The sequence below is a fragment of the Lates calcarifer genome, linkage group LG21, assembly GCF_001640805.2.
Source record: "Lates calcarifer isolate ASB-BC8 linkage group LG21, TLL_Latcal_v3, whole genome shotgun sequence".
In the NCBI taxonomy this organism is placed as follows: Eukaryota; Metazoa; Chordata; class Actinopteri; family Centropomidae; genus Lates; species Lates calcarifer.
In genome coordinates this window covers 7,104,588-7,126,982 of record NC_066853.1, presented here as the reverse complement: position 1 = coordinate 7,126,982, position 22,395 = coordinate 7,104,588, and the positions used below count along the sequence as shown (strand labels likewise).

The window sequence follows — 22,395 nt, the reverse complement described above, 5'->3', positions numbered from 1 at the left end:
GCTTTATTGTCCCATTATGGTACAAGTATTCATTAATACTCAATATAGTAGTGACATGAACCAATTCCTATCCTTCTTTGCCTGTTTCTGTAGCTTATTTCTTACAGTAATATGCTGAATGTATTTACCAATACATCATAATGTACATCATAACACACACAAAAAGAGAATTATATCTGACAGTTCACACAAGTGACTGAATTCTTTATACCACCTTTGAAAGTGGATCGATGAAGGAACATTCTCTAAAGTTAGATAAAGACACAATGAGACTCAACAGCACTCTGGGAATTTCAATCAACATTTTATTTTCTATATGTATTTTTTTAACAAGTCAAAAGTTTGAGGTGCATAGTCATGAAGGGAGCATGAGCAACATGGTCACAAACACAGACAAACAGCTGAACATTCAGAGAAAAGTTTGATCCCAGGAATCCTGGGATTACAGATTTGCTTTGTGTGGGTGTGTGTGTGTGTGTGTGTGTGTGTGTGTATGTTGAATGAACTGTGCTGATGTAAGCAAAATATAGGAAGTTGCTGCAAGATTTCGACTTGTTATGAAGTACTATCATCTGTGAACCATTAGTGGAGTTAGATAGCTTAAGATAAAGATGTGTAGATATGAGTTTGTTATTTGGATTAAGATAGAATTACATTTGCAGTAGCTGGATGTGTAAAAAATGTTGCTGAAATTGTTCAAAATGCATGACTGCAGTGAGGAAATGTGGAGAGGTCAGTGTCAGCCTGTGCTTATAATTCAAATCTCTAGCTAGCTAGCCTTGGTCTATAAGATAATCTGTTTCAAGAGTTATAGGAGGCAGTTTGCCAGGCTTGTAAATATATCACAATATGCATCATAGTTTGGGATTGCTAACAATCATTTCTATTCATTTTGTTCACTCAAAATTCTTAAAATGGAAAAAGTCGTTTTTGTGCCAAAATAAGAACATATTGCTCGTATTTCATCTCATTTATTTATCATCCCCTATGATCAGGATTTTAGTAAAACTTTTTTTTCTTTTTTTTTTTGCTGAACTAGACCGACATTAGATCAGTGGTTGATATTTTGATCTGTGTGGAATGTGGGAAGCAGAGAACAGACGTCAGACTCTTGGCTTGGCAGTGTGAGTTTCAACCACTAGAAACAAATAAGTAGTGTAGAGCAATATCATATACAATTCAGTACTGAAATGCCATTAATACAGCGGAAGACAGTAATACAGTATGTTTATATAGTGTAAGTATACAAAGTGAGTTTTGTGTCACTGTAATAGTGTTGTAACAACAGCAGACATGAGACTCTTGGATTGGCAGTATGAGTTTCAGCCGCTCTGGCAGTAAGAGCAATACTAACTCTATAAGGAATCATAGTGGTTAATCAGAACTCCCAACACTTTGCTATTTTCATGAATAATGTGATACTAACACTAAGACTAGCTGTAACTATTAAATGCTCATTATAGCTGTCAACTGGGAGCAATTTGATGGATTCATGTTTGTACAAATTGTTTCATGTATCCTTTTCCTAAGAGATTTTGTGTAAACTTATACATTACAACTCACCCATTATTAAATGCAGACAAAATGCCAAATGGGCACAGGGATTAAGTTACGTATTTATAAACAATCTAAGTAGTAGCGCTATGTAAAGCGATTGGCAACAGTTTCAGTGATATTTATGATCATACATTTTTTCAACTGTGAAAACTGTTGCAATGATTTTATCCCTCAGTTAAATAAAATTATAAATTTAGCATTATTTGTGACTGACACAGTTTTTTCATTATGCTTATAGTCTGAATCAAAATGCAATAAGCACATGTTTTCTTTCATGTCTTATCAACTTCTGCCAGAGAGAAGATAATTTGATGTGTTAGGCATTCACCACTAGGTGGCAGTCATACCGTATTTACTGTGCTGTGTATTGCACCACTGCAGAGGAGCATCCCACACTGTACAACGCAGACTCAGTACCGCAACAATCACTGCAAGCAGTCGGTTGACATCAAGACTCATGTAAGGATCAGGGCATATATTTCTTGTAGAAAGTCATGCAGGTCAGAATGTACCAAGGAGAAAACGAAAATCATGTTTTGAAATGTTAAAACAGCCAATGCATTTGTTGATTTCATAACGTAGTGCAATGTGATGGGGTTATGAAGGCAGCTGTTCCACAACTAGATCTAGACCGCAGTCATACATTAAATCAGGTAACATTATATCTTATTTATCACACACGTACTGTACCTGGCCTTCATTAAAACAGAACATCACCCTTACACCCTCCTCATGTGCCTGTGTCTGGTTTGCTGGGGGGATTTTGATATGGAGGTTTTTCCCTATGTCAGTAGTTTTACTTGTACAATAAATCCAAAGAGATAAGTCAGGGATAAGAAAGAATCTCCAGGAACTGTAAGGCAGGGTAATGGGCTTCACTCCAGGAAACATAAAAATCAGGGATCACAGAAATAAAAGGGGGGACCAAACAATGTGAACTGTGGCCACAGATATACATGTTATGCATCACAATCCCTACATGAAACCACCTACTTGTTATGCTTTGTCTGGGTTAAAGGTATGGGGGAAGAAAAGTACACACAACAGACAGATCACCTCCACAGTATTGCTTTTCCCTACAGGAAGACTTTGGATGTGCATATATACCCTCTTACAGAGGGAATTGCACATGACTGGTTATATGAGGAAGCAAATATGTGTGTGTGTGTGTGTGTAGTGCTTCCTTATATCCATAACATTCACAGTTTTACAACACAACAAGGATACCGTATCACTTCTAACACTGCACAGTTACAGTTACAATGTTAGCAGCTATTACAGTACTCACACTAGTACATTACAAATCAGTCACTACCTCAATTCTATGAACATAGATCAGCCTTGATCCCATTTATACTCAGCAATAAAATTCCAATTAAAATACAGTATTTCAATTGTCCATTAAGCAGCATTCCAATTTAAACTGCATTCTTCCATGTTTCATATATCTCTCGTCTCTCGTCTATTTGTGACAACCAAAAGTCCCACTCAGTCCATCGCATTAGATTGCCACCCATGACCCAATCCAAAGAAGAAAATAACAAATGTGTTGAGAACATAATTATGTTTAGCATGGTTGCAACAATTGTCTCTGTTATACTAAACATGGCATTGGTTCCTTTGCATGACATTTTATAGGTGGTGAATAGAAGTCACATTTCAGTCAGGGTCTTTGGAACCTATCAAACTATTAAATATAGATGTGTAACACTAAGTTACATAAAATTATTATTAGCTTTAGCTGTAATTGATACTGTGTTTCCATTATGCAGCCTTTATAGTCTGAATCAAAGTGTAGTAACTGCATGTATGTGTTGTAGATCTTTTTAGACAATTTGATATAGGCAGGATTTACCACTAGGTGGCAATCACACTGTATTTACTGTGCTGTGATGTGGTATGGTTAAACCATGCTATAACATAATTCAGTCTAAATACAAGTTTCATGAAACAACTTGGTGTATATTAGCCAATATGTACATAAGAACATTAGGACTGTTGTGTTTTCATAAACTTCCCAGATAATTTGTGTTAGATTAAAAAAAAAAATCTCTGGTCACAAAACTCAGGTATTTTCATATTAGGATGTATGAACATTCCATTGCAGACATGGGTTTTACGTCAAAAAAGGCAGAGGTCATAGGCGTTTTATGATGTAGCTGTTCTTGATCTATCTTCCATTTGCTCAGGGAATTTTATGCCAAGTGTAAAAGGGATCTAATATAGATTGATCCAATGCAGTTAAATCTGTCTAATGTAGATATATGAACCTCATGCCAATACATTAGTCCAACTGAGATACACTAGTACAGTGTAGATTCATCTGTACAATGAACAGTGCCTTGGACAGACAGAGTTGCCATTACAGCCAGTCCAGACACATCTATAAAGTGCCTTTTAACGGTTTATTGCATAATCTGATGTCTGTCTTATTGCTTCCATTGAAAGCAAGAAGGGAAATGCACTCTAGTATTAGAGAGCAGCAGGCTGACAGAAGTGAACGACTAGAAAAATAAGATAAATCTTGCCATAGAGCTCTGTTCCCGTGAGACAACATGTAGTCAGACAGTGCTAAAAAACATTTTTACACAATGCAGTTGTCAGAGTGCTCAATCAAACATGACAATCACAATGTGAAAAATGAAACGTTTTTTGTTAAATCTTGTAATACTGTATATTAAAAAAAGAACAATGACTGTGAAGTCTTTCCCATGATTTCCTGTTTTGTGCAGCCACTCTGAACAGTGGTAAAGTGCTGTATTGTTTGTATGCAAGGCCAGTGTACTACTCTCTGGTATCAAAGTGGCTCTTAGTATGTGAGTACATTTGTAGGCGTGTGATGTATGTGCATGTGTGTGTGTGTGTGTGAGCAGCTTTCAGCTGTCATAGCTATTCAAGCTATGTACGCGGGTGTGGCAGGTCATGACTGCCAGCTTGACAGAAGTGACCTCTCATACTCAGTCGCGTAGAGGGGCTCTAGTTTCCAACGGGCATCTTAGCACTGAGTTAATCTCTGTTGACTTATCATAGGGTGAAGTAGAGAAGTAAGACTTTGTTGACTTTTTCTGTTTTTCTAAAACAGAAAGTGATTACTTATTAAATGTTAATTAAAATGTTTAAGCATATTCAATTAAATTAGTATATGTTTGTATTTGTATATATATATACATATATATATATATATTTTCATTGTGTTAATTTACTCCCAACAACTCTCAGTTCCCACCAAACTCTTGAACATTCTTTAAGTACTAAGACACCAGTACTATTAAAATCTCACAACAAACATCTGATAATCTTCATTTCCCTACATTTTTATATATAGTCATAGCAAATAATAGTTGGCTAATCTGAACTCTGAACTGAGTGAAACACTGAAAGTATTGGCTGGTTATAAAATTACAGAAAAATGAACTACTGGCCTACTGGGATATTCACACATTCATTTTATAATAACACTAAACACTGGATATTCTTTTTGCAATGAACTAAAATATTCTTTTTGGACAACATATATATTTAACAGATATTCCCTGACAGAGTCTTTACATTCTTTTTCAGTGATCTGTTCCAATGCTGTGCTACCTGTATTACTGAGGCTGTATCAATAAACTTGTTTGGACTCTTCAGCATAATTAAAGATGTGTACTGTATTGTTAAAGTGTTTTATAACAGTTAACTGAGCGAGTTTGCTTTGGAGGGTGGTCAGTTAAGAGTCTGCCTATATGTGTGGAAAGTAAATTGGTATCTGGAGAACTGCATACGTATGTTGCTCTCCCCACTTACACTATATCCCACTGACGTGCCATTGAGGATAATGCCAACATCTCAAACTTTTTTTAGCAGTGTTTCATTTTTATAACTAAAATTTAGAGACACTTCGCCACAAATACCTGTGGGCCATTATTCTAAAAGAAGTCACCGTTCAATCACCCTGACCTGGTTAAAGGGGTAAGAGTAGTTGTAGCAGTGTTTTTGGAGGTGCTTATTGGGCATTGACAGAGCTTCAGTCAGTTGAGGTTGATGTGAAGGGTTAAATGGGACCATACAGAGACACACAGAAATGTTCCTGTACTGTGATACTAGACAACATATACTTATATGACATTATATAAAATGCGCACATGCTAAAAATGCATTGGTTATTAGTCAGAAGCAGCATGATTAAGTTCATTCCTTTCTATAGGGAGCTGGATAGTCTGGGGATTGTCTTTGATGAGGGTGAGGGTGAGGGTTGGTTGTTTTTTTTTTTTAAATACATTTTCTGTGTTTTTATCCTCCCACCAGCAGGGGGAGCAGAAGCAGAACAGGCACCTGTGTTTCGTCTAAAGCAAAACAATAAAACCTGTGCAGAACTGGATCCTCAAGTCACTAAAGAAAGCCCAGTTGTCAGACTCAGCTAGCCAGCAGCTGATCAAAATGTGCTGTCCGTATTAATGAACCAGGCACACCCCAACAGTGTGTCAAACCTGGGCCCAGCAGTAAACATGAACGTTAAAGTTCAGGCTGGCATGGCAGAGATTAGGGTCAATGGTTAGATCAGGACAAAATGGTCAGGAAAAATAGCTTTAAAGACCTCTAGAAAACCAGCATATGGTCTGCTAGTTAATCACAAGAATAGTAAGAAAGTAGGTAAATGTATATTAATTATGTTATATCTATTATAGTATTTTATTTGGTTATGACCAAACACTGCTGGTAAACACTGTAAAAAGTAATGAATAGATTTTCTTGATGAATGGTCCTCTGGTTTGTGTTTACTGGTGGATATGTGTGTTGTGTGAGGGTTAGAAAAAAGCATTTCAGCAGTTTTGTGCTGTTCTCCAGTTGACATTATGGCAGTTTATAGATTATGGCAATTCATTGTGATATCAAAGTGTGTGTGTTCCCACTGGTCAGGTGTGTTTGGGTCCAAGTTTGACTCAGAGTTGTGGATTACACTAGCCCCATGACTTCTAAATGGAGAATCAAACATACTGTAGCTTGTGAACTGAGACTGGTAATTGTATTTTGGAGTGGCAGTTGAACCCTCAAAGTCGTTCCATTAAAAAAATAACTTCCTCTAACATAATGTAATAGTTATATGTCAAATCTACTTGAGGCTGATGTGTGGAGAAAGTGTGAGGTTCAGTAAGATACAGAGCAGAATTTGATAACAGAGGCTATACACTGTGTAACAAATGGGCTGCCATGTAAGTGAGGGAGTGATCCAGGCCTATGCACATTTCACACTTCCCAAATCTCAAGCATGATTTAAAAGAGACATTTACATGTTGTATTAGTTAGCCACTAGTAAGATAAAACAGTCCACTGATAACAGCATTTTCTCTGAGCGTGTACATTTGTCTAACATATATACAAACATACAGACATACTTTGCATTTTGCTCATGCCTTTGGTGTCCCTTTGTTGTCAGCTTTGGCTCCTGAAAGTCCATTTTCTGTATTGTCATTCCCTGAGGAGCTCACCAGGCACTCTTTACTACAGGGGACAGAGAAACCAAAGGTTAAGATGTACACCTTGAGTAGGAGGAACATAAGAGTGATAAGGGCTATATATAGCTATGGCTATATGCTACAGGGATTTTACATAGCTTAACCCTCATAGCCCCAAATAATAATCTTGTGTTGGACACAAATTGGAAATATGTAATTAAGGTTTTATTGAAAAACATGTCAAAGAAGTTAACTGAAAGCCCAAAACTCATGTAAAGCCTGAGAACTTGATGCTTCTTGCAATTCTCACCATTATTAATAACATTTTGTGTAAATGTATCCTATAATAGATATGTATAATATTTAATTATTAGATGTAGTTTATGCTTTGCAACTCAACAGTACTACCATTTCTCTTTTTTCTGTCTATTTTAGCTCAACATTATTTCATTGATTGGCCTGCAGCTATGTGAGTTACTACTTGTCACATTTATTGTTAAGTAGTGGCTAATGCCCCTTTTTTAAAACAACAGTCTCATATTAACCCAATTAAGTTGTCATTTTAAATCTGAAATACCCATCAAGACAAATCAAGACATTTAGATTATTCTGTTTCTTGTCACATTATTGATGATCATTTTAAACTCTTCATTGATCTGTTTTGCATTGAGAGTTTTCATAGCACTTGCAGTACTTGTAGCAACTGCTTGACAATGTCTGAGTTTATGCACACAATCTCATAAAATAACAGCTTAAGGCACAGAGTTTCTGTATACGTTAATAGTCAATGTCACAATGTGACAGACAGAAGAGTTTGAGGTTTAAAACAGGAAGGGAACCGATGTAACAAAATGTGAAGGGTCCTATTTTAGTCATTATTTGAGCAATGCTTCATAGAATATAAGTGCAACCATGAGTGTACTTATTTTATAACCAACCCATGCATACAGCTTTAAAAACGATTGTTTTCTATAATAGTCATATTATAGTTTAATAGTGGCATTATTGCAGTCCACACTGTCTAGTGTCAGTCTAACTTAATTACTGTCATCAGTTCAGTTAGTCTACATAGAAACACAGGTAAAGACATTAAATTATCACCATTTCCGAAATGAAAAAAACAATAAAGTAATGGATTACCATATACAGGAAGCCAGTAGCCTGTTACCATCTATAATCAAGTATATTCAATACTTTTCTTAATTTACCCTTGATGTCCTTATTACCATAGTAAGTGATTTACTCACTTCTTTTCGTCATCCTTCAGCAGGAAGTGGACAACCAAGGCCTTTATCACCATGACAATGATAACTAAGCCAATGACTCCACCCAGCACTGAAACAATGATGACTGTCAAAGTATTGTCAACCTCCTTCACTGAAAAGAGGAAGAGACGGAAAGATGGACAGGGAGGTGATGTAAACAATGCAGAGACAGAGTTAAGAAAAGTGAGATAAGACACTAGCAGTAGAAACAACAAGCTTCTTTGTCTGTCTAAGGGCATAAGCACCATCATAATCTTGAGATAGATAAAGTTGTCATTTTGTGTGCCAGTGTATATAGGTGTGTGTGTTTGTCACATACTTTGGTCCACCACTATAAGAGTGAAGGTAGCACTGTGGTTGCGGTTCTTCTCTTTTGGGTTTCTGGCGAAACAGATATAGTCTCCTTGATCTTCAAAGGTGATGTTCCACAGCAGGATGGAGATGTTGTTGCTCTTTGAGGAGCCGACAAACTCCACACGTTCATGGTACACATTGACTCTGGGCTCCACACCCTCCATAGGGATCGCCGCTTCACATAACTACAGGCACACATTTGTACATACAGGGACAGGTTGTTAGGACTAATTATTTCAGTGCTAAAATGAATTCAAAGTTCATCCACATTGTTTATTAAGTGTGTGTGTGTGTGTGTGTGTGAGAGAGAGCATGTGTGTACATGTGCATACCTTAAACATGGTCCCATTGTCATTATAGTGCCAGTTGAAGTAGAGATTTTTGATGCCGATACAGGAGGAGTAGGTGCAGGGCAGCAGAACTGTGGAGCCATTCATTGCTTCAATTGAAGACACTTTACCTGTTGAAACCTCTAGTCCACCAACACTCCATACACCTGAACCAATAAAGAAAGGAAATGGTGAACACAATAAACACCTCAGCTATATATCCATTTATTTAAAAATATAATTTAAACTAAATAAGAGATGATGGTATCAGTTTTTTGGATTTCCTTAATGACTTCAGTGTTCAAATTCAGTTTATGGCCGATGATGTAGCCATCTTTACCATATTTGTATCTGTTTTTAAAAGTTAGAGACACTGAAGTCTTGGTAAGTGACAGAGTTGCCATTAACGGATGATTTTGTTGCCATCAGTGTTGCATGAAATCAAATGTATGCTGTTTTAAAAACAAATCAAATGTTACAGAATTTATTTAAAATCTCCACTCGATGCAACGTAACAGGTTGTTTCATACTCTGACTCTGATGCTGCTGGCACAAGTTAAGTTTCTTCTAGTTTGAGGTCGGGGAAAGGTTTTACTCTGCTAACAGGAAACCCAGCCTCTCATTCTAAGTCAAACAACACTTCTGTTAGAATAGTTCACTTCCCCCTAACTTGTGTGCTTTTGTACAGTGTCACAGTAATTACACAGCACCAGTGATTGTGGAGAGGGGTCAATACAACTGCATGATATAATTTCAAGTACTGTATGATATTAACTAAATAAGACATGATGTCATCAGTTGTTTTGGATTTTCAAAATGACATTGATGTTTGAATTTCTTGAGTTGAAACAAACTCATTTCATGGCTGATGATGTTGCCGTCTTTGCAAGATTTCTATGCGTTTTGAAAATTGACTGTCCCTTTTCTCCAAAGCTTATATAATGAATAATTAAGCAAAAATGTATTTTATACCAGACCATGTTTTTTGGCTATGTACACAATAGTGTGATTTGCTGTGGCCTCTGAATAATGAAACACATTCATCTGATCAATGGCGTCGGCATATTTGCAGCATTATAACAAAAGAGAAAAGCTAGGAATGTCTCATTCTTCTGTCATGGTCAGAAATGTTTATTCTGCTGCCCACTTATCTCTTATTACTGTGAGGCTGCTCTCAGACTGCAGGTAAAAGTGGCCCATATCAAACTTCCCCCCCCCCCTGAAGAGAAAATATCAAATAGAATCTAAAATTGAATGCAATTTCAAAATCTCAACAGTATACATTGAATTTACGTAAACCATGAATACTCTACTGAAGCTGTATTTATTACTTTTCCAGACTTGTTTCATAGTTATACATACTGCAGATAGCCCAGAGGCAGTTGAGTATAAGTACAAAACAAAAGCTGAGAGTTATAAAGAGTCAATAAAATCAAATGTATGCTGTTTTCATGACAAAACAAATCCAGTGCCACTAAAATTAAGAAGCTCAAGCTGACAGTTGATGGTTCTTCCTTTTAAAATCTCCACTTCATGCAGCAAAACAGGTTGTTTCCTACTCTGACTCTGATGCTGCTGGCACCAGTTAAGTTTCTTCTTCTGTGGGTTTTGGGGAGAGCACAGAGCCTCTCTACTTATGCAAAATATGATGACCTCATTTTTTATTGTGCTTCCAGGAAACCAAGTATCTCATTCAGAGCCAAACAACAGTCCTATTAGACTAGTTCACTTCCCCCTGCCAGCTCATGCCCTTTTGTACTGTGCACACTGCCAGTGATTGTCGAAGACTGGTCAAGCAGAGGGAAAATGTGGAAAACTTTGCTGAGGACACGATGTCACTGGATTTTGTGTGTGGGGGTGGGGGGTAATCACCAACTGTAAATATTATACACTCAATGCTAGAAACATGAGTTTCTGCCCTCTACTGGTCACAACTTGAACAACTTGAGAGAGATAGTGGACGCTTGCTTTATTTATTTATTTATTTTCTGAAGTCATCAAATTTCTGAGTCATTTGACTTGGTTTCACTCCCACACCTCTGGTAAATCTTTGCTATTTATTGATCTATGTGAGTGCATTCACTATTCCTTTCTGCACACTGAGCAAGGTGATGAGACTGTGTATAAGACTTGGGTAACTGATGACTGACTGAGAATGACAAACAAGCCAACACTAACTAATCCATTTTAAATGAAAGTTGCCCATGGACAGCAAGACAGAAATGCTCTTAAATCAAAACAAAACATAAATCTAGTTTATTATTATTATTACCGTCCTGTGATATTGTTATGCAAAGCAGAAAACACTTAGTACGTCTTTCATTTCCAAAACAGACAGCTCATCTTGTATTGGTATTTGGTCTTGCTGGGTGAGTTATGTTAGTTTTGCAGTGACAGCTGCTGTAATTCCCAGATTGTTGCTCTGGTGTCTCACACACACTTGGGGCCTATTTATAAATGTGCTCCTCCACACTGACCTGCTCAGGATCACATTGCACTTGGACATGGTGCAAACAGCGTTAGAGTGCATGTATGCCTATGTGTTTGAGAAGGACTTACATCTATATCAGAATTTTGTACCACCTGCTTTCTGGTTCTGTGAAGATATCAGTATTAGCAAAACACTGACACAGTGGAATCCATCTGGTCAGTTTGGATTAAATCACTGTTTACTGTTGCAAATTAGGTGACACACTGTAATCAGCTAGGGTTATTCAATTTGAACATGGGTTTCTTTTTGGCCATTTTATTTGATAGTCTAAAATAGGCAAATTGAGGTTATATTGCTCATTACCAAGGGCAAATGTGGATAATAAAAATGCATATATAAAAATTAAAATGGTTGCGAGTTGGGACCTAAACCATGGAGCCCATGTCTTGGAGTGACACTGAGCCCACTGAGCTAGTTTAAAAACTTAGCGCGCTGTTCTATCAACATAAAAGTCTTGATCGATCATGGGGTGATGACGATAAATATGGTGTGATTGTTAACAAGCAAATGGTAGAGAACTTGTATCATTACTGTTGCTCCCTCTTCCTTTCTCCTTCATTTCAAATGCAAATCTGTAAATCCAAATATGTGAATGCAGTCCTGGCTTGTTCACCAAACTCACTGCTGATTCACCAGTTGATGATGTGGTGATTAACAGAGAAAACACTTGTGCGTGGATTCTATTCACATTTCTAAATAACCGAAAGGCTCTGTGAAGTATCATAGTCTAAGAAAAAACGTGTGCATAAAACATAAAGCTGTTTTCTAGTAACTGTCAAGTTGATGTGGCAGTAAAGCGTTAAATCTCTGAATGCTGTGTGAAGAGTAAGGGTGTATCAGTGTGTTTGGCTGTACTTTTTCTTTCTTCAGTTTTCTGAATTTGCTCACACATCTTCTCAGTCTCAACCCTTCCTCTTGTCTTCTAAAGTCTGATATTTTTACCTCGCCTCTGTAGTCATCTTGACTTGTCTCCTCTACTTTCAGTAGCAGCTCAGGCCTTTTGGGTTCTGCTTGTTCTTTCTTTTCTGTGTCTGGTTTTACTCTGTTTTAATGGGCTCTCACTATTCTTTTTTTTGCAGCACTGGGCACTTTTCGCTCTCTTCCTCCTTTTTTCTCAATCTTTCTGTCTTATACTTGCTCTCAGAACTTGTTCCTCAGGGACCCTACGACTAAATAAGGAGAGATGTTAGGAGCGTGTCTGTGTATGTTTGTGTTTTTGTGTGTGTGTGTGTGTGTGTGTGTGTGTGTGTGTGGGCAGTGGAGGAATCAATGACAGCTCAGGGGGTTGAAATGTTTCCTGTCACTGGCTGCTGGTTGGAATCCTCTGACTGCCTTTTAAACTCTGAGCTAAGTACAATAATGAATTATCTTTTGCCCTCTATCCATAATTACTGGCAGAATGCCAGTGAGCAAGGTTTGGAAGTGCCATTTAGAAGGGAGAATCTCCCTTCTAAATGGCTTACGCATGCTGGGAAGCATGATGATCTTTTACATATCTGAGAAGAGCCCCCCCCCCCAAAATAGATTTCACACCTCCCTCATTTCACACCTCTCTACTATCTTTTTTCTCTTCGCCCCCTTCCTCTTCTCCAGTCTTCTTCAATCTTTACGGATTATCCTGACAAAACAGACAGATTCACATACGCTAGTAAAGTGTTATGCTAGTTATATAGGCATGATTGTCTTTGTATCTGTGTGGTTATGTGCGTGTGAACTGTTCATGCAGTATATATTGTATGCCTGTACTACTCGTACACTTGTATGTGTTTGTGTGTGTACATGAGTAATACGCTGGAATGTCCAATATTTTTAGCACCACTATCAAATATCTCTTTGTCCCATTTGGGAAACATCAATATCTGAATCACTGATGGGAGGAAAGGCAAATGTGTGTGTGTGTGTGTGTGTGTGTGTGTGTGTGTTTGTGTGTGTGTGTGTGTGTGTCCTTGGCTGACTGTCAAGGTGAGTTGTTTCTTTAAGTAGGCCAGAGATTGAAGGGTTAATGTATTTCTGAGTTGAACCCATAGAGAACTGACCGAGGACACTATTACCTCTACAAGAGAAAAAAAGACAGAGTGAGAGTGAGAGAGAGAGCGAGAGAGAGAGAGAGAGAAGGAGGGGTGATGGGAAGGGTGTAGGAGAAGGGGGGAGGAGAATAGAAGAGAGATGAATGGGGGAGCAGGGGTAATGGAGGAGGTACAGTGTGTGGGAAGTGATGGAGGGGGCTCACTAGGGAAGAACAGAGGGAGGGATAGAGAGAGGTAAGGGAAGTGAGATGTCCTCTCCGAGGTGAATGTTTGACAGTATAGGGCAGAGAATTACAACAGCAGCTAAGTAACTCAATCAACAGAGCTGATGGTGTTGGTGAAGAGGGTGGGGTCACATTTACACTGCACCTACACATACGGATAGAGGCTTACATAATACGATAGCCACACAAACAAGCATGGCAGCATGTGGTATAATTACCACATTTACATGCCAACTACTGACAAAATATTACTAGTAACTACTGAGTTATAACAAATTACGCTCTGCATCTGTTTGTCTCATTGCTTGTTGCACCACAACTCCTACTTTGTCTGCTGTTAACATATGGTACCATAGATTGAGGCTTGTGAAAGTGGAGAAGACTAAAGTAGTGTAATGTCAGGGTTGAAGTGACAGTTCTGTGTGTTTGCATATCTCAGATCTTTTGTTTTCAGTGGAGGATCTGTTATAATGAGGGCTTGTAATATCAATGACATCTCTACATGTCTAATGCAAGTAAGGACTGACCCTTGGAGGATAAATAATATAGTTCCAAGGTTGTTCTTTGGATGAGGTGGACCTGACAGCAAGTTACTGTCATGTTTCACATACATGTATCATATCTCTGATAAATTATTAGAATGAGGAGTTTATTGTTGAGTAGTTTAAAAGGCGAAAGATCTAGTAATAAATAAGTATCCTCCCATTTCCTGTGTATTTTCCTTTCATTCCACATCTGGCTTCCAGTGGGGCTTTGTTTCACTCATGTTTTCCCTGGCTTCATTTCTGTTGCCAAAGGGTCTGTTGAGAGAGATTGCTGCAGTGTTTTGGCAAAGATTATCGGTGTCTAGGGAAAACAGAATAAGAATAAAAATTCAAGAAGAGAAACAGCTGTGTGTTTCTATGCAGGCATAAAATTTCAACAGATGTTTAAGGTGTATATCCAGATAAATAACCATATGCCGTCAAACAGAATATAGAACATTGCAGAATACAGATGAAAAGCAGACTGATGTTAAGCACTATGATGTTGGGGAGTGGAGACTGATAGTGTTGCCACAAATGAGATGGGGATTGACAGCAGGGATAAACTGGCTGACACCCCAAGATGGCTGCCATAGAGTTTTTCATGGCCCTCAGCAATTGTTCAGTCAAAGGTCTTTAGAAGATGAAAAATGAGCGAGTGATGATAACTGATTAACAGTGAGACAGGGATCACAATTACTAACACTGAGGCCTGAATTGTTTTTAGATCAAAAGTTTCAGATCTAAAGCTCTACATTGGTCCTACAAGCCCTCATTTGGCCAGTACGGCTTAAAATTAAATTTAGCCCATGTTACTATATGGCTTGATGGTCATTTTACCTCTGAAATGAGATTGCATTAACTTGCCTAAGCTGGATCAAATGCATCAGAATTTACCAGACCTTGTAGCAACAGTAACAGTCAAATGTTCAATGCAGAAATGAGGCATTATTGGATAGAGGGAACTCATTTTCATTCTGGGGGATTTAGATTATTTATTCCTACTGTCAATTTGGTCTTGTGTTGATCAGAGTTAATATTCTGAACTGGCCATTTGACCTTTGAATTTCTCATACATCTTCTTGGATGCATACCTCCTTAATAGTTTTCCATTAAAGACAGCTTATACTGCTTATAATATGAGGTCAGCATGGTCTAAAGTTGCACTCAGTAGCCAATCTCACAACATGATCAACTGAACTCAACTGACATTTCAGCACAGTGATTTTTACCCATCCTTAATAAAGCATTATGTCAAAATGTTACCAGTAAAATGACATGGAAAATGACGAGAGGGTGTTGGATTTTGCTCTTTTTCAACACTTGAAACCTGACCTGATGCCTACATTTTATATGTTTTTCTGTCTTTGTTGAATAAATGTTTTACTGTAAAGTTAACATTCAATCCTTAAAAAGCAAACAGGTTTTTCATCATGACAGTTGTATGTACAAGCATTTAGTGTGTGATAAGCTGTGGCCAGATTTGTCTTACAGAGGCCATTGTGACAAATAATGCTGTGGTGGGAGTTAGTCTTGAAAAAGCTTAGTGGTCTTTTATTCAGGCATTACCTTGACCAAAGTGCAATACTAAGAGATTTATCCAGCTAAAGTCATTTGCTTTGATGTGGAGTATGACCTTTTCCTTAATGCCTTGGTTGGACAATGTAACTGTGAATTTTACTGGTAACAGCAACATGTTTGTGGTGAGGAGAAAAAGAAATGAAAGAGCTAAAACCTATTTTGTTTAATTTCAGGTTAAACTATCACCAAAATATTATAATGCCATATAGTTCACCTAAGGATGGCACTGAAATCAAGGTTCCCACATGCACCCATTGATCTTTTTTTGTGACTGTGTTGAGTTTCAAAACAGCTGAGCCCAAGGAGGAAATTTGTGGGGGCACTATTGGGCACTACAACAAAATCAGGGAGTGTGTGAGCAAAAGCACAGATCACCACTGCACCACTACGTCACTACCAGTAATACTACAACCACACATACGCACAAACACATATATGGACTGTAGCTATAGCAAATATGTTTTTATGCACCCTTGAACCAAAAGTTTGTTTGTATTTGATTCTTTCCCTTTTACTTGTCTTTCTCTTGCAACTGGCACCTGATTAAGTACGCACGTCCATAAAGAGTCACTCCTCTAGCTAAGCAAACAGATATTTAACATGTCCAAGTTCAGATTGGCTGAGGGTTGGATGATATTGACCTTGATGCCCTTTTTACAGCAACAAGTAAACATCAGTTGTGACATCAACATACATTTTAGCCTTCAGGTGTAGAAAGAGAATGATGAGGCAGGAGAGCTGAAGCAGATGTTTGTGTAGAGTTACGAAAAAAGGTATGGATTTACTGTGACAGCTGTGGACCACCCACCCACACTGGCATTAAAAACACAGAAAACAAAGGGAGAAAAAGGAGAGGAAGGTGAAGAGGGCGTAGAAACAAGTTTAGACAATTAGAGGGATTAACTCAACCACGGGCATGGAGCATTTTACAAAGGAATAGAAGTACAATGTTCTGTGTAATGTAGAGATATAGTGGGAGAGTGAGGAATAACAGGACAGCCAAAGGTATAGAGAGAAGTATAACTCACCGAGCAGCAGTGCAACTGCCAGACCAGCATGAAGTAGATCCCCCGATCTCAGCCTACCAGAGACACTCGAACCAGCGCTGTCCACTGACGCCATGACACCCCCTGTCTGTCTGTCTGTCTGTAGTCTTGTCTGTGTGTGTGTGTGTGTTTATCAATCTGTCCCCCCTGTCTGCTAGTCTGGTTAGCCTAAGTTGTGTCTAATCTATGCAAATATTCCTGTGTCTGTGTGTGTTTCTCTCATGTGTCTCTGAAACAAGGTGGGACACTGAGCCGTGCAGCTGAAGGAGGCAGTCTGAAGTCCTGCTCCCAGTCCCTCCCTCTTCTCTCCTCTTCTGCACTCTGTCCCAGGAATGAACAGAGGGAGGAAGCGCAAAGAGAGGAGGATAAATTCCTTCAGGGAGCTCTCTTCCGTCCAGTTGTTCCCAGCACTACACTCCAGCAGCCCAGGAAAGCAGAGGAAAAGACAGACTGAAGAATGCAGCAGTTGAATGAAGAGTGCAGGCTGTCTCTCTCTCTGCCTCCCTCCCTTCCTGTTCTCTGTCGCTGTCTCTGGTAGACTCAGTGGTGATTATCCAGCAAAGCAGAGTGTGAGGCGAAAGGCAGAGAGGAGAAGTGAGGCAGAGCAATAGCGGCGTAGCAGCGTAGTGTCAAACGGCTCCACTGCTCCAGCAGCAGCAGCAACAGCCAGGGAAGCAGGCTGGCCAACAAGCCCCACAGGGGGAGACATAGGCTGAAGGGAGGGAGAAGAGCACACAAGAGGCACAGAGAGATGCTGGAGCAGAGCCAGCAGCCAGGCAGAAAAGCAGAAAGCGCGTGTCTCCCCAGCCGGCACAGGGTGGAATGAGCGAGAGAGGGACTGCAGAGGTAGAGGTGAAGAGAGAGTGGGAGAGAGGAGGGGATAGAGTGGAGTGGGAGAGGGGAGGGGAGGGGAAGGGGGGGTGATAACTGCTGACACACGCACGCACACTCACACACATATGCATCCAGCGCAGTAAGGCTGAGTCAGCCTTACTCGAGAGGGTCTCCGAGTCGGACATGGGCTGGGTGCTTCACCCATACCACATGCCCCTGTCTTTACTGCATCCTTTACTCCTGGCTCCACTTTCTTGCTGCTCCCATATCATGCTTCTACCATACCTCTGTGTTGGTAGGCTCATGCATTTGCAAGATCTGATCTTGTCCACTGTAAAGTTATCAATCAATTGACTTGTGTCTTAGCTCTTTCCTTTTTCCCTCTTCAGTTGTGCAGTAGAACCATGTGTTTGAAGGAGCTTATTTTAATTAAAGGATACACTGTCGAGTTATAGAAAATGCTACTGTAATACTAATCCTTGTGTTAACCTTACACAGGGCTTATTTTATTTTCATCTGAATTGTTTAGTAAGCACTTTTGTAAACTGCTGTGTCTGTAGTATGCATGTATATAGGGCTTTGGCCAAATTTTTACATTGTGTTTGGCATAAGACCTTTTGTAGAACAATTGGAATGTCAGCATGATTTGCATGGTACAACTGACTAAAACCCAGCAACTGTGGCTGCAGCTTAAGTTTCTAGCAACCAGCTGTTACTTTCATATATTGTCTCACAACTTGATTCCATTTTGATACTACAGACTTTGCTACCCTGTGTTCCTTCTTAGAGCATGAGTTCTCTCTGAAGCTCCGTAGGTGCAAGCCAAACAGGGCACAGGGCCCAGACAATTGAAGCTCAGCCTGTCCTACATCATCTTTTCATAGAATCTATACAATGTGCTGACCTGTGACTTAGATTCCCCTTAAGAAATTGGCTCTAGTTTAAATGCCTTACAGTTTGCCTGCAAGTCACATAGGAGCAGTAATTTGTCCTTCACGCTGCGTTACAAAACATAGCACTGTCGGGACATTACACAATCATAGCACACCTGTCATCAATCTCAGCTCAACCTTCAACACAGCTCTGTGGCAGTGAAGGATAACCAAAGTCCACAGCCTGAATGTGCAGCCTGACCTCGTTCACAGGATTCATGACTTCCTCACCAATCGACCAACTCGTTAAGAGTGTCATCACCAATACCTTAGCCACACAGGGTCACACCAGAATCCCATTTCTGTATACCCAATATAACTTCCCATTCCACTCAGTGTTGAAAGCACAAGTAAAACTTAATATAAAAAGCAAGGGATTTTTGCGTGCACTTCATTTCAAGGTGTACCAGCCTCTATGTTCCCTGATAACCTTCAGTGAGGTTACTGTTAAATAGATGAAAGAGTTCAGATACCTTGTTGGACATTGGTAGATAACCTTACTTTTGATCAACATTAGACATACACAGGCTCAGAAAATGGGACTCCTCATCATCTGTGAACCGATAACACTCCAAGTGCAGTCTCACCACCACCTACTATACTGTGGAATATAATTGAACCTAAACTCTTGGCCTGTCCACATCTCACAGAAATGTATTCATGCATCAGAGTAGTCCTACACGAAGTCACCACAATCATTTCAGATTCAGCCCACCCACTACATTGCCACTTTGTCCTGCTTGTCTGGCTGCAGGCACAGAGCAATGAGATGCTAGAGCGTGTTTAAAAATGTTTTTTGTGTTGCTGGTACAAACACCAACAAGTACTGGACCACTTGAATCCTCTCCTGGGTTAACAACTATACATAAATTCGGCCCTGCTGTACCTTCCTGCTATAAAGTTTTTATTCTGTCTTATTTTGTTTTTTTTATTTCTCTTGCGTGGCTATATATGTATGGCTCTATTCTATTTTATTCTATTCCATCCTATTCAGTGAAAGAAAAAAATGTATAAATGCTACTTTGGCATGTATTCCAGTGTTTCTTTTTGCTACAACACCTACAGTGATTGCCTTTCTAAACTGACACTACACATTTCTGTGATGACTTGGCATCTCACAACACGTTTTTTGTGATTTCTGTGATGACTTGGCACCACAGATACGTGTGATGTTTTGGCATCACTTTACGCTCCCTGGAGTTTTGGCACATTGTGGGTTGTAGCTTATTCTGTGGTTATCTCACAGCCATACAGTTATTATTGTGTTTTCTCAATGAACAGTATAATCTATTCTTATAATAACAGAATGCATTTGATGTATGAACTATAATTTCCTGCATTTTTTTTCTTTTTCCCTCTGTAACTATCCATACTGACATGATGGATGATTGACCTCCGTGAATCATACACACACATACATCCACATGTTGTCAGGTGATCTGTCTCTTGGCATTTGGTGTCATTTCCAAGTTCAAGTATGTGTGGGGGGTGGTGATAGATAGTGAGATACATGCTGTACCTTAATGCAGCAAGCTACATAGAGATAAAGAAGATAGATACTAGAGGTAAATACACATATGTATATGACAGAGGGGGAGAATGAGATGCAAACATATACGGATATGTACATACATGCATCTTTACATATGCACAGCAATACCTAGTCCTATGTGAGCACATGCACACGCACACACACACACACCTGCCTCTGGACAGGGTGACCTTGGATGCTGTGTATAGAATGAAGGCGGAGCAAAAGAGGACATTACACTGATGAGAGGAGAGGAGAATGTTAGGGATCAGGAAGGGTGAGAGAAAAGAGAAGTTTAAGGAGAAGAAAGGATTTGTAAAGGAGGCAAGAGTGGACAGGGGAGAAGTGGAGAAGGTGGGGATGAGAGGGGGGGCAGTTGAGAGGGGGGCGGACAAGAAAAGGAGAAATGACAGGAGGCAAAGGAGGGAGGTGAGATGAGAGGCGGAGGGAGGGAGTGAGTGGAGGATCTGTTTCTGGGACGGCTAAGGCAGTGAAATGCTGCAGTGAAGCCACACAGCTGAGCCGGTCCGAACACAGCTACTTAGAGACTCTGAGCTCTCAGCCCCTTCCTCCTCTCTCCTCATACCTCTATCTTCTCCCACCCACCACTTTCACCTCCCACTCTGATTAACCTTCCTCTCACCCTACACTTCGACCTGTTCTATCCCCCCTCCCCCTTCCTTTCCCTCCTCTCTCTCTCTCTCTCTCTCTCTCTCTCTCTCTTTGCACCAGCCGGTGAGTGAGCAGATTTCAGAAAGCATCCTGAGTGGAGGAGGACAAGTGGGGTGGGCCTCTCTCTACCTCTCCTTTACATCTGTCCTTCCTCTTTTTCTTCTTCTGAGCCGGTCAATCTGTCTTTATTCGTTTCTCCAACAATAACTCTCGTTTTACCTTTTTTCTTTGTAAATGTTGTCGCGTGCTTGTAACTCTCTGTTCTTGTCTTTGCGTCCCTTCCCTCTCTTTTTCCTGTCTGTTTTGTCCCCGCGGTTTGTGCTCCTGTTGTTTTTATGTCTGTCCGTCCATCCATCCATCTGTCAGTGGGGAACAGGGACCATCAAAAGGTGAGTCCTGTCTAAAGTTAAGAGCTGGTCTGCAGTACATACTGATTCACGGACATGCATCTACACACACACACACACACACACACACACACACACACACACACACATTCATGTATGCTTTGGAAGTTAGAGCTGTAAGTACCAGACTTCAGTCCTGATTTGTAATGAAACCCGTGTGGGACATAAAACTGGAAATTTGGAAATTTTGTGTTGGAGGCTTGCAGCCTCATATTATGTGTTGTTGTGCACTGGGTGTTTTGAAACTGGTGATGATTTGCATGACATTGGCATAACTTTAGGAAGACGTTGGCTAGGTGCAGAAAAAGTTTAACTACGAACATGTTAAAAAAGATTGCAAAGTCTGTGGGCTGTGCATTTGTGTGTGCGCACGCATTAGAACTGTAACTGCTTGGTATCTCTTCTTATTTTCTTCTCTATCTTCTTATTCTTTTTCCTTTTTGTCTTCTAAGTATCCTATTACTATTTATTGTTTCAATGACTTCATACACTTTTTTTGTCATGATTTTTGAAAGCAAATGTTAAAGAATTACTTCCATGATTGTTTCTTGAATATGGTATGAAAACTACTGAATCTACGGGTAGTATATTGAATTTTAAAATACTTATGCTAACTACTTAAATAATTCAAAATAGATGGATAACATTTATCTTATCACTCTGTGCCTCAAATTGACATTCTGTATAGTGGCCTGTTTTACTGTAGCATCTATGTTGTTTTATGCAAAATAAATTGTCTGTGAGCTGAATGATTATGGATGAAACATTTCTTAGGCTGTATTTAAACAACACCACTGCGTAAAATAACGCAGGGCCCCTCATTCATTTGAATGAGGCCACTGGGCTGACGCAGTGAGGGTGCAAAGGCAGAGAGCTGTGGCAAAATAAATGAATGGTCATCTGGCAAAAATTTAAACCAAGCTCAACTGTTACTGCAACATACTGCACATTGCAAGGGTTGCAATAAAAGATAAAATGATTTTCACCTCTATGACTTGTAGGGTTGTAAAATCCTCTTAAATAGAATGAACTACCTCACACTGTTTGGCTTCAGACTCAGATTAATTACTCAAACTGACCCTTCTGGGTTGTATTTCATTGTCTCATTGGTTTTAAAACAATTCACCCCCACCAACACAGCTGCTGCATTGTTTTAATGCAGGGCTGTTCTTGGCCTGGTGTATAG

At 39.5% G+C, this 22,395-nt stretch overlaps 1 protein-coding gene across 1 annotated transcript; it reads right to left on the bottom strand.

The window, feature by feature from the left end:
* Positions 1–283: 283 nt before the first annotated feature.
* scn4ba (sodium channel, voltage-gated, type IV, beta a) lies at positions 284–17,704 on the bottom strand. Its single transcript, XM_018681149.2, has 5 exons — positions 16,816–17,704; positions 8,944–9,107; positions 8,577–8,796; positions 8,240–8,369; positions 284–7,038 (listed from the first exon to the last, which is right to left on the bottom strand). Exons 1-5 carry the CDS (start codon positions 16,907–16,909, stop codon positions 6,945–6,947), a joined length of 702 nt encoding a protein of 233 aa, XP_018536665.1. The 5' UTR covers positions 16,910–17,704; the 3' UTR covers positions 284–6,944.
* Positions 17,705–22,395: the final 4,691 nt, after the last annotated feature.

Excerpts from the sequence above, each read along its gene's own strand:
- scn4ba (XM_018681149.2), bottom strand. The coding sequence starts at position 16,909 with ATGGCGTCAGTGGACAGCGCTGGTTCGAGTGTCTCTGGTAGGCTGAGA. Across the intron at positions 8,797-8,943 it reads ACAATGGGACCATGTTTAAG|TTATGTGAAGCGGCGATCCC; the intron begins GTATGCACATGT and ends GTGTGCCTGTAG. Across the intron at positions 8,370-8,576 it reads TCTTATAGTGGTGGACCAAA|TGAAGGAGGTTGACAATACT; the intron begins GTATGTGACAAA and ends TCCTCTTTTCAG.